Source organism: Aethina tumida, chromosome 4, assembly GCF_024364675.1.
Source record: "Aethina tumida isolate Nest 87 chromosome 4, icAetTumi1.1, whole genome shotgun sequence".
In the NCBI taxonomy this organism is placed as follows: Eukaryota; Metazoa; Arthropoda; class Insecta; order Coleoptera; family Nitidulidae; genus Aethina; species Aethina tumida.
In genome coordinates, this window is record NC_065438.1 from 21494799 (window position 1) to 21506948 (window position 12150).

Genomic DNA, 12150 nt, shown 5'->3' on the forward strand with positions numbered 1-12150 from the left:
TAAGTTTGCGCCGTACAAGTTTTACGGTTGAATTTTACGTCCACCATAAATATCAGTTAAACTGCAAGACCGCAAAGCTTTTAAGCCTAATGGTTTTCATGTTTAAAGCGCTCCGGCGTCCCGTCCGACACCTGGACACGCTTACAGATATTTTGCAAATCAAATTATCGGCCGGAGCCCGGCCGACTACCCGTTTCAATATCTCGTGCCGATGATGACGTACGTCCGGACGCATCCAATATATCTGAATCTAATCGCAACAACATATTATTGGATATTAATAAATATTTATTTAACGCATCCGCCCACACACACACACACCGCAGAGTTACAAAAGGTCGGGGCAATTAACGTCCGGCTTATTGCGTAAAGGTAACGATTTATGGGCTGTTGCCCCGTGTTCCGATTGACCACCAATGGGTTTGAGTACTCAATACCCAGAGACACGGGCGCACAAGTGATGCGGAGATAAACCAGACGCATTCCTCGGATGCACACACATTAACACAGTTTCGATGCCCGGAGCGGCGGACTCAGACTCCGGCCCCGTCCACTCGTATTTGCATAATTGCGAGTAAATAAAGCCCTCGGCTTCCCACACGGTGAAATTCGCCTTTGTGTTCGCGGTGAACGTGAGAAATTGATTTTTTATGAAAATTAACAACCTGCAAGTTATTTCTAATATTTTAGTGAAAATCTCAGGTATTAAATTAATGAAAAAATGTGGTTAATTACTGTTAATTTTAGTATTTATAATAATAAACACGACTTTTACAAGCAAAACAAGGCATTAAAGTTGTAATTAAGAACAGGAAAAAAAGTTTATAAATGGTATTGAGCAAATGATACAGCAATAAACATTAAACTCGACTAATTAACTAGAAAAATATACAAGATTTTTGTTATATTCACGTTAAACATTAAAATAAAAAGTGAAGGTCGAGTTTAATTTCTCTGGCATTTTAATGATTCGGAATTAACGCTAGAAACAAATTGCTTTTAAACATGTAAATCTTAAACCGACTGCTTTTAAAATAAACGTGAGTCAAACTTAAATATAAATTGAGTTGTGTACAAAGGGCATAAGTCGTAAAATATGTTTACTTGTGCATATTAAAATAATGACATGAAGTCAGTCATGGTTGATTCATATTCATATTTGATTAAATTAACTTTATCCTTTACTAATAATCCTTGCTTTGACTTTCAGGAGACAGAAATTAATCGAAACGACTCAAATGAGTCTATTCCTTCTCATTTCTTCAAATATAAAATAAAATGTTCTTTAAAAGGAAAATTGGCTAAAATTTAGTTGAAACGTAATTTTGGTATTAATTTTTTTTGGGTATTCCAAACCAGTTAAATATTTAATATTCATATTTGATTAAATAACCTTATCCTTTACTAAAAATCCTTCTTATAACTTTTAGGAGCCAAAAATTGAAATGGCTCTCTTCCTTCTAATTACTTCAAATAATGTACAAAATAAATTGTTTTTAAAAAGAAGATTGGCTAAAATTAGTTCAAATGTTTGAAATTTTGAAATCAATTTTTTGGGCATTACAAACAAAATAAATACTTAATATTCGTATTTGATTAAATTGACTTTAACCTTTACTAAAAATCCTTCTTTGACTTTCAGGAACATGAAATTAATCGAAACGATTCAAGTTTCTTCCTTCTCATTACCTCAAATAATACGTAAAATAAAATGTTCTTTAAAAGGTTAAAATTGGTTAAAAATTAGTTGAAATGTAATTTTGAAATCAATTTTTTGGTTGCTGCAATCAAAATAAATACTTAATATTCGTATTTGATTAAATAACCTTATCCTTTATTAGAAATTCTTCTTTGGACTTTCCGGAGCTAGAAATTAATCGAAACGACTCTAATGAGTTTCTTCCTTCTCATTTCTTCAAATAATATATAAAATAAATTGTTCTTTAAAAAGAAAATTGGCTAAAATAAGTTGATATGTAATTTTGGAATCATTTTTGTGGATATTACAAAACAAAATAAAAACTTAATATTCGTATTTGATTAAATAAATTAATTATTTATTAGAAATTCTTCTTTTGACTTTCAGGTACCAGAAATTAATCGAAACGACTCTAATAAGTATCTTTCTTCTCATTTCTTCAAACAATACATAAAATAAAATGTTTTTTAAAAGGAAAATTGGGGAAAAATTAGTTGAAATGTAATTTTAGAATCAATTATTTTATGTTCCATGATAAAATGTTTGAATCAACTTTATCCTTTACTGAAAATCCTTGTTCACAGTTTCAAGAGACAGTAATCAATCGGTACGACTTAATAAGACTCTAATTTATCCTTATTCATATGAAATAAATAATTTTTAAAAGAATACTTCGTTAAAATTGGATTTTTTCTGTTCTGTAACAAATAAATGTTAAAAATTCGCATATATCAAAGATAATTTTACATTAAAAACTTTCTTCATGATATATTTAAATATTTTGCAAATACTGTCAACAGATTATCTTGTGCAAATAATCAGTGCACTTCCAGACCACAGCTTGTGGTGGTTGTTGAGGCTCTCAATATGGCTTGATCTCCAAATGTGTAGCGGATGTCTGCTCTTGACATATCAGGTACTCGTACACATGTTATCTGCATCTGGACGCAATAATGCGCCACAACAAAAAAATACTTTTATTGTAGAAAAACTCCGGCAGAACAATTTTTAGACCTCGACCGTGAGTTATGAATGGAGCAATGTTTGCTTTTGTGTGCGACCGCCGCCGCCGTAAATAAATTACAGACTAAACAGTTCGATACGTTGTAAATAAAAATAAATAGAAACGCAAAACGGCAACGGATAAATCCGAGATGATGAATCGCACAAAGCTCGAAATCCCGGTGTAATAACACGCCTTTCACAAAAGGTTCTTATCTGAACGTGGCCGGGTCTCACGTATGACTGTAAATTCAATGATATTCGAGCAAATTTGAAACGAATTCTTTTGTTTATGCCCTTTTGAATAACCAGTCAAGTCGAAAAGGCCATTTTGTATTCAACTATTCTGGGTAATTTAACGGAGTCGTGGATGTTTGGCAATTCGTATCACGTTTTGTTCTTGTTGATGATGTACTACAACCCTTCGGTGATAAGGAGGGCTCAATCATCAACTGACGACTGGTCATAGTTCTTGTGTACAAAAAGTCACAAGGTGATCAGTATGTAAATGACTTTCGAGCTTCACACGTGCCCACACAGATCCGTTAACCGTTGATTTATGGCACAACAAAGATAACGTTGCAAATTAATTGCAAGAAATCTCAAAGTCTAAAAATATTAATTTTTGTTCTTTGTTATTATTTTCTTTATTCAAATTAAAAATCTTATTTCGTTCCCTGAATATTCATCTCAGAACCTACAAATTTTAAATTTAACATTTCTTGTTATTATTTTCTCTATTCATAATCAAAAGATGACTCAATGTTAAAAAATACTAATGTGTATTTAATTTTTTTTTTTTTGTTATCTTCTCCAAATTCTGAATATCATCTCAAAGCCTACAGATAATATTTAAATTTTTTATTATATGTTTACTGTTTTTTTAAAAATTTAAACCCATTCAGGGAATATTCATCTCAAAGTCTAAAAATACTAAAATTTCAATATTTTTTTATTATTTTCTTTCTTCAAATTAAAAATCTCCCTAAATATTCATGTCAGGACCTAAACATATTTAACATTTTTGTTATTATTTTTTGTATTCAAATAAAAAATCTCATTTAATTTAGTGAAGATGACAATCTCAATATCTAAAAAACTAATATGTATTTATTTATTTTTTTGCTATCTTTTTCAAATTCTGAATTTCATCACAAAGCCTAAAAATAATATTTAATTTGTTTATTATATTCTTACTTCACTTTAAAAATTTCAACTCTTTTAGGGAAGATTCATCTCAAAGTCTGAAAATACTAAAATTTCAATATTTTTTTACTATTTTCTGTCTTCAAATTAAAAATCTCATCTCATTCACTGAAAATTCATCTTAAAGCTAAAAATACTAATATTTAACATTTTTTGATATTATTTTCTGTATTCAAATTAAAAATCTGATTTCATTAAGTGAAAATGAGATTAATCTCAATTTCTAAAAAACTAATATATATTTATTTATTTTTTTGTTGTCTTCTTTAAATTCTGAATTTAATCTCAAAACCTTAAAAATAATATTTATTCTTTTTTATTATATTCTTACATCAAATTAAAAATCTCAATTAAATCAGAAAAGATTGATCTCAAAGTCTAAAAATATAAAACTCAATATCATTTTATTTCAATATTATATTTCTTTCTTCAAATTAAAAAATTTATCTCATTAACTGAAGATTCATCTCAAAGTCTAAAAATACTGAATATTTAACATTTTTTATTATTATTTTCTGTATTTAAATAAAAATCTTATTTAATTCAGAGAAAATTAATCTTAGTATCTAATAAAACTAATATGTATTTAATTTTTTTTTTTCAAATTTTGATTTCATCTCAACCTAAAAATATTAATATTTACTTATTTTTCTTTAAATTAATAATCTCACCTCACTGAAGATTTTCTTTCTTCACATTAAAAATTTCATCTCATTAACTGAAGATATATCTCAAAGCTTGAAAATACTAATTATTTTGATATGATTATCTGTAATGAAATTTAAAATCTCATTTAATTTAGTGACAATTAATCTCTACATCTAATAATAATAATAATATGTATTTAATTTTTGTTTTTTTTCTCCAAATTAATAATCTCATCTCATTGAAGATTTCTTAAATTCGTCAAATTCTGAATTTTATTTCAAAGCTTAAAAATATTAATTAATATTTTTATTCTTTCTTCAAGTTGAAAATCTCATACAGGGAAGATTTATCTCAAAATTTAAAAATATTAAATCTTTCTTCAAATTAAAAATATAATGCAATATTAATATTTTTTGTTATTATTTTATATACTCAAATTAAAATTCTCATCTCATTCAACGTAGATTCATCTCAATGCCAAACGGTAATATTTTTATTATTTTCTTTCTTCAAATTCAGGTCGAAAAAAACCATTTAATATTCAACTATTCTGGGTAATTTACCGGAGTCAGCAATTCGTATCACGTTTTGATCTTCGTGACGACGTACAGCCCTTCAGTGATAAGAAGGGCTCAGCCATAAACTGGTCATACTTGTTGTAGACAAAAAGAAACAACGTCATCAATATGTAAATGACTTCCAAACTTCACACATGCCCACACACACATCACCGTTAATCGTTGATTTATGGCACAACAAAGATGATCTTGTAAAGGTCAGAAGCGAGGTCCGATCGTCATTTACGTCCGAACCGATGCCGCAAATTTCGTTAGTGCTCCGAGAGATCGTCCGACTAATTTGAGGGTCCCCCGAAAAAGGGTTATCCACTCCGTCGGAATACAAATTAGGCCGGACCAAATCGCATTCGACTCCACGTCGAGGAGCAGAAAAAAAAACGGGGGGACAAAGGTCCAAAAAGTAATTGTTTTCGGCCGGTTTAATGAGACGCTCAAATTTCAATCGTCCAGTTTGAACTTTGCGAGTTTGTTGCCTTTTTTCCTCACTTCATTAACGACCGAACGGTCATTTCGGTTATGCTAATACGCGCGACCGCATCGAAATTGTTTATCCTTTGTAATTATAATTCGGTTTCGGTATGATGAAACTATTATTTGTTTCGGTAATTCAATTAAATCGGATTTTATTACCAAAAATTCCATTCAATTATTGCGGCCCGGCCATTGTTGGATGCGAATAATCCGACGGTAAAACCAACAAATTTAATTTGCTCATGCCGCTCGTAATCAATTATTTGTGGCACAATTAAAAATATATATGTTGCACGTTGTAACGTAAATTTTAATCAACCGCCTAGCCGACCTGCTGCGCATTAAAATCAATTCAGACGCCGAAGGAAGCGACTGGCAATTGGCAAATTGATTCGACGGCTCTTCCGCAGCGTTTCGCCAAATTTCCCATTCATATTTCACATTCGGAGACGGTGAATTCTTTTCGCGGAGCTGCATCATCGAATATTTGAATGTACCCGTTGTGTGACGGCAATAAAACATCTCCATCGCCGAAGATGGTAATCTGTGCGGAACGTTTAGGCATTGGACGATAAGCCAAACAAGCAATTGTTGCGGTAATCAACGTCCTGGCCTCCTCTATTAGCATAACAAGGATCGCTGATTGATAAGCCAACGGTTACGGATTGGACGAGCGGAGATGGGCGTGGCACGTTTACCTGAGATGAGCTAATTTTGGGCTTAGATCGCGAATATAGAGACGTCAGCTAATATGAATTTGTTGACGGGGAAGTGGTAACAAATAGCTTATCTTTATTAATACAACCGGGACCCTTTTATCTCGGCCGAATGTCGGAACGGTTGTTCATTTACATACAATAACAATCTGGTTAACTGTTATTGGTTTGCAGATTTCGTGGGTGTAAGGTTCGCGTGTTAGCGCTGGTAAATGGATAGTTTTGTGCGTAGCGATTTAATGAGGGATTTGTAAAAATATGTCGGTTATTTGCATAAATAACGCAGTTGATGTTCGAACGTTGACTCTGGATTGGTGATTAAAAATTAACATTTACATGGTAGAACGGATTTTATTAAATGGGCATTACATTTCACTACATCAGTATTTAGTTTTATTTATTTAAAATGCTTTAGAATTAAAAAAAAAACATTTTTGTAAAAATAAGCTTTTAAATTTCATCATTCACTGAAATATTTTAATTGAATTGTTTTATTTGGCTTCTAAAATGTTGGTTATGTAAATAATGCTATTTTTTTATTTTTGGTGTAGCAAATAGTTCTTTGAATTATTCATCTGTAGTTAGCTAAAATTATCTTTCTTTTTCTTATCTCTCTTTTTCTTATTCCTTGTAAAATTAACTCAAATCATAAATTCTTTAAAATTAAAATCTTACCTCATTCAGCGAAGAAATAATCTCAAATTATAAAAATATTAATATTTATTTTTTTTTATTTTCCTATGCCTAAAACACTATTTTTTTTAAATTTTAAATTAAATATTTTATTATTTCTTAAACTTTAAATACATGTTTTAATTTATATTAAATATTTTATTATAATTTTTTTAGTATGAATTAAATATAACTAAATATTTTATATTTGTTTTTCAAAATAAATAATTTATTTTTTTTTTTAATTATAATAAAAAATTTAAATCAATATAATATAATAATTAATAATTAATATTAAAATTTAAAATTAAAATATTTAATTCCTATGTCTAAAAAACTAATGTTTTAACATTTATTATAATTTTCTTTCTTCAAACTCAAATATTTTCTTTAATTTAAAGAAAATATTTTTTTATTTATTTATTTTTTAATTTAAATTGAATATATTAATTTTTTAAATTCAAATTAACTATTTTATTATAATTTTTTAATATAAATTAAATATAATTGAATATCTTATTTTTAAAGTAAATAATTTATTTCGTTTTTAGTTTAAATTAAATATTTTGTTTAATTATTAAAATATTTAATTCCTATATCTAAAAAATTATTATTATTATTTATTATTTTTTCTTCAAATTCAAATTAAATATTTTATTATTTTTTTTAATTTTAAATGATATATTTTAATTTTTTTAATTTAAATAAAATATTTTATTATTTTTTAATTTTGAATTCCTTATCCTTCTTTATTTTTTTTAATTGACTATTTTAAATTTTTTAGAATTTAAATTATATATGTATTTTTTTTTTTAATTTAAATTTAACTATTTTACTTATTTATTTTTTAATGTAAGTTAAATATTTTATTTTATTTTTTTTTTAATTTAAACTAAATATTTTTTATATGTTAATCTTAAAATACATATTTTATTTATTTATATTTTAACTATTTTATTTTTTTAAATTTAATTCAATTTAAATATTACATTATAATTTAATAATTAAATGTAATTAAAAATTTTATTTTTTTTTATTTTCAAATTATTTAATTAATTATTTTTTTAATATAAATCAAATACTTTATTTTTAAATATAAAAAAATAATATTTTTAAATATAAATAATTATTTATTATTTTTTTTAATTTAAATTAAATATTTTAATTGTTATTAAGATATATTCTATTATTTTTAAAAGTCATTTCATACAGTGATGATTTGATATTTTTGTTATTTCCTGTTTTTAAATTATAATTTTATTTATAAATATTTTTCTTCAATTTCAAAGTCTCATCTCATTCAAAACTTCCCTCAAAGACTATAATTTAAATTCAAAATTGTATTTTCTACACCGAAGATTTACAACAATATTTGAAAATAACAATACATGTAATTTTTTGGTTTTATTTTGTTTTTTATTCAAATCCAAATTTTTTTTTCTGTTGACGAAATATTACTTCTAAAGTCTAAACATATATTATTATGTGAATATATTTAAAAGCATACTATTATTGTAGTAAAATAATTATTAAATATTCTCAACAGCAAATGACAGTTAAATAAATTAATTTCACCGTCTCTCAAGTTCATTTACGAGTATAATTAATTTTTCTTCGTTTACCTGCGTTAATAGTTTTTTTAATTAACAATCAATAAAACATGCATAATTCAACAAAATGCAAAAAAAAAATCAATCACATGAATATTCATTTGTCCTAAATATGACCGAGACACTCGCCAAATAAATTCGTTATCGAATTCGAATATCCGCCACTCATTTGCATTTTATTCCATGAAACGCTCGCCCCCGAGTTCTTTTAAACAAATTCCGGCGCAAACGTCCAAAGTTACACACTAAAGTCAAATGAAATATAAGACCTTAACTCGAAAACTTTTAAGCCCCAGAACTTTTATGAACCGGGAAGTGGGAATTTAAATGTACTACAACGCTTAAAAATTTTTACAACCGCCACCCACACCCCCCAATTTCCTCACTTTCATCCGTTCGCATTAATCAAACTCACTCCGTGTCTTTATCGTTCTAGATTCTCCAAGAAGACCACCGATGGATCGGAGGTGAAACGTCGTAACGGAAGGAGAAGCATGGGAGTCATATCGGTAGGATTGGCGGCCGTTTGGGTCTCCCTCATCGGCGTGGCGTTGTCGAAGACTGTGTCCGTGATACCGCACGACGCGCATCCCGGCTACAGCGTGAAAAAGTTCCAAACGAACAATGACTTAAATTACAAACTGCTAGATTCGGACTTCTCTCAGTTCTTCACGATGCTGCAAGACGGTTCGATAATGACCGTGTCGGACGTGAGTCCGTTGGTCAACCACCCCGTGGATCTGGTGGTGCTGGAGAAGAAGGGCAACGCCAGCACCACCCATTTGTTGGAGCTGTACGTGCTCGACAGGAAGAACATGCTCAGTTTCAAGACTGAGGAGGACATACAGGGGAGCGTGCCGGAGAATTCGCCCGCCGGCACTAAAGTTACGGGGTTGCCTCTGTTGCAGGCCACCAGCGATATGCTTTTATCGATTCCGGTGACGTACAGCATCATCGCTGGCAACGTCGGCAACTCCTTCGAGTTGCAGAATAGCCTCACGGAAGAATCGATGCAGAACGTCACTGTTAACGACACGAGAGGTGGCGTCAACATTATTACCACTCAGGTTTTGGACAGGGAGGAAACTGGTAGGTATGTCTTAACGATCCAGGCATCAGACCCCAGTGGAGTGAACAAAGCCGTCACCAACGTGGTGATTGACATAGAAGACGAAAACGATAACAGTCCGGTCTTCACCCAAAAAGTGTACAGATTCGTTGTTGGTGACGATTCGATAGAAGGCGACAACGTGACCACAACTTGGAAAAGATTTTCATCAATTGGCAAAGTAGAAGCGACGGACGCCGACGGCGACAAAGTAGCCTACAGACTGGTAACCCCCACAAACTTCCTCGTAATCGTACCTCAAACCGGCGACTTCCTCCTAACCCAAGAACCCATCGAAGAAATCGAATTGGAACTAGTAGTAGAGGCGCACGACTTACGCACCCCCAGTAGAACATCCCCGCGACCCGCACAAGTTATATTCCATTTCAAGCCAGCCGAATACTCGAAAGTAGTCCTGGACTTGGACCTCCAGCAGCTGGAGGAGCACGAACTGCACCGCACCAAGCGTCGCGTCACCAGAGCGGTGCGACCCACCAAACGCATCGAGTTCACGGAAACGGACGGCGAAACCGACGGTAGAAACGTGTTCCAACTGGAAAAGGAGACGGACCGCGAGACCTTCAAGATCAGGGACGAGAACCCGTGGGTCACCGTCGATCCCAACGGGTCGGTGCGCGTTAAGAAGAAGTGGGACTACGAGGAACTCGGTCCGGAGAAGACCATCGACTTCTGGGTCATCATCACCAACGCCGAGAAAGGAGGTGAGTTGACCTAGTTTCGTTGTTGCGAATATAATATGCAGTTGTTCTAAAACCAATATTAAATAATTACTGCTTCACTGTGGTCGTAAAGTAATAAAAACTTTATTAACAGAATCTTGGGTCGACTGTTTATATATTTCTTTGTTGGATTGTGGTTATTGTACCTCAAAGACAGTGGAACTAATTTGAGCATTTCTTTCGTTTAACTGACGACAGGCATAAAAACTCCTCTGTTTTATCTCACCGGCAGCTCATCAACCAATGACATTCATTAGACTTTGTAATTAACTATAAAATATGTAATTAAGATTTATATTATTTATTCAGCATTCTTTCGCTGCGTGGGACGAGTTCCTTGCTACTATTAAACGCTTGATTTTTATTCGAATCAAAAGGCAATTACTCTTCGCCTCTTTTGAAGTGTATAATTTGAACGTTCTAAATTAAATGGATTTAAAAATATTCTGAATGTTTTATTTTTAACCAGTAATATTACTTGAATATTCGCAATTCTAGTGGGTATTTTAAATTTATTTTATTTTTTATATACTTAATGAGCATAAAAAACAACATTCGGTTCATTTTTAATTTAACTGTTATTTAGCACCGTCAAATGTCTCCAAGAGAGTATTTCCTGAAGATTTTGATTTTATAATTGCAGTTTTTAAACATGACAATCTGAGTACAACAACAATAGTTTTTCAAACTATTCTATGAATGTTTCGATTAAGTAAAAATAATTCATTTTTCTTTGATAAAATAATTAATAATTGAAATTTTTATGAAAAAATATATATATATATATAAGTTCATTAAAAATAACACATTTTCAAAAAAAAAAAAATAAATAAATAAATGTCGATAATGTAATTTTTCAATTTTTTATGAATTTTTGAAAATTTCACTATTTTAATTAAATTGAGGTTTTCGGTTCAATTGAAAAAAAAAACAAAAAATCTTAGAGAAAAATTAATTTTAAATTTGATATTTGTTTTTCCTTGAAATATTTATCAAAAAAATTGTTTTTACTCCAGCCTATTCTTTTTCACAAAATTTATCAAAAATGGAATATTTTCAAAAAAAAGAAACCTAACCAACTTATTTTTTTAAGTAAGTTCAAAAATAGAAATATTGTCAAAAAAAAGTGATAAAGTGAATATTTTTCAATATTTTATAAAATGAAATTTTAAAGAAAAAATAATTTATAATTTAAAAAATATAACCTATTTTTGAGGTTTTTTCTTGAAACAAACAAATTTATTAATTCAAACATTTTGGTTTTGTTCCAAATTTGTAAATATTTATATAATACAAACTTTTTGAGGTTTTTTCTTGAAATTTTTTGAACACATTTATTAATTCAAACATTTTGGTTTTGTTACAAATTTGTAAATATTTATGTAATAACAAAAACTTAATAATTTTTTTAAATAAACAAAATTATAAAATTCCAAGAATATATAATATATATAGAAAAAACAAAAATAAATTGATAGTAAAGTGTAAATTGTTGAAATCGAAATATTAAAAATTTGAATTTTTTTCTCATCAAAATTTTTCGTAAATTTTTGAAAATTAATAATAGTATTACAGTATTTTAAAAATAGGGTATTTAAAAAAATATATATTTTTAATTAAATTTAATAAAAATTACAAAATTTTCCAATATTCATAACAAATTCAAAAATTACATTATTGATAATTTTTTTGAAAAAAAA

General features: G+C 29.3%; 2 protein-coding genes across 6 annotated transcripts in view; one reads left to right on the forward strand and one right to left on the reverse strand.

The window, feature by feature from the left end:
* The window catches only part of LOC109594129 (uncharacterized), a 65363-nt gene that overhangs the window by 16299 nt on the left and 36914 nt on the right, over positions 1 to 12150 (reverse strand). The gene's annotated exons all lie outside the window — the stretch shown is intronic.
* LOC109594134 (neural-cadherin) overlaps positions 1 to 12150 on the forward strand; it is a 391736-nt gene that overhangs the window by 8017 nt on the left and 371569 nt on the right. For all 5 annotated transcript variants that reach the window (XM_049966121.1, XM_049966120.1, XM_049966123.1 and 2 more), the window contains exon 2: positions 9039 to 10432. In XM_049966121.1, coding sequence (XP_049822078.1) covers positions 9039 to 10432 — 1394 coding nt within the window. The remainder of the gene's footprint in view (positions 1 to 9038; positions 10433 to 12150) is intronic.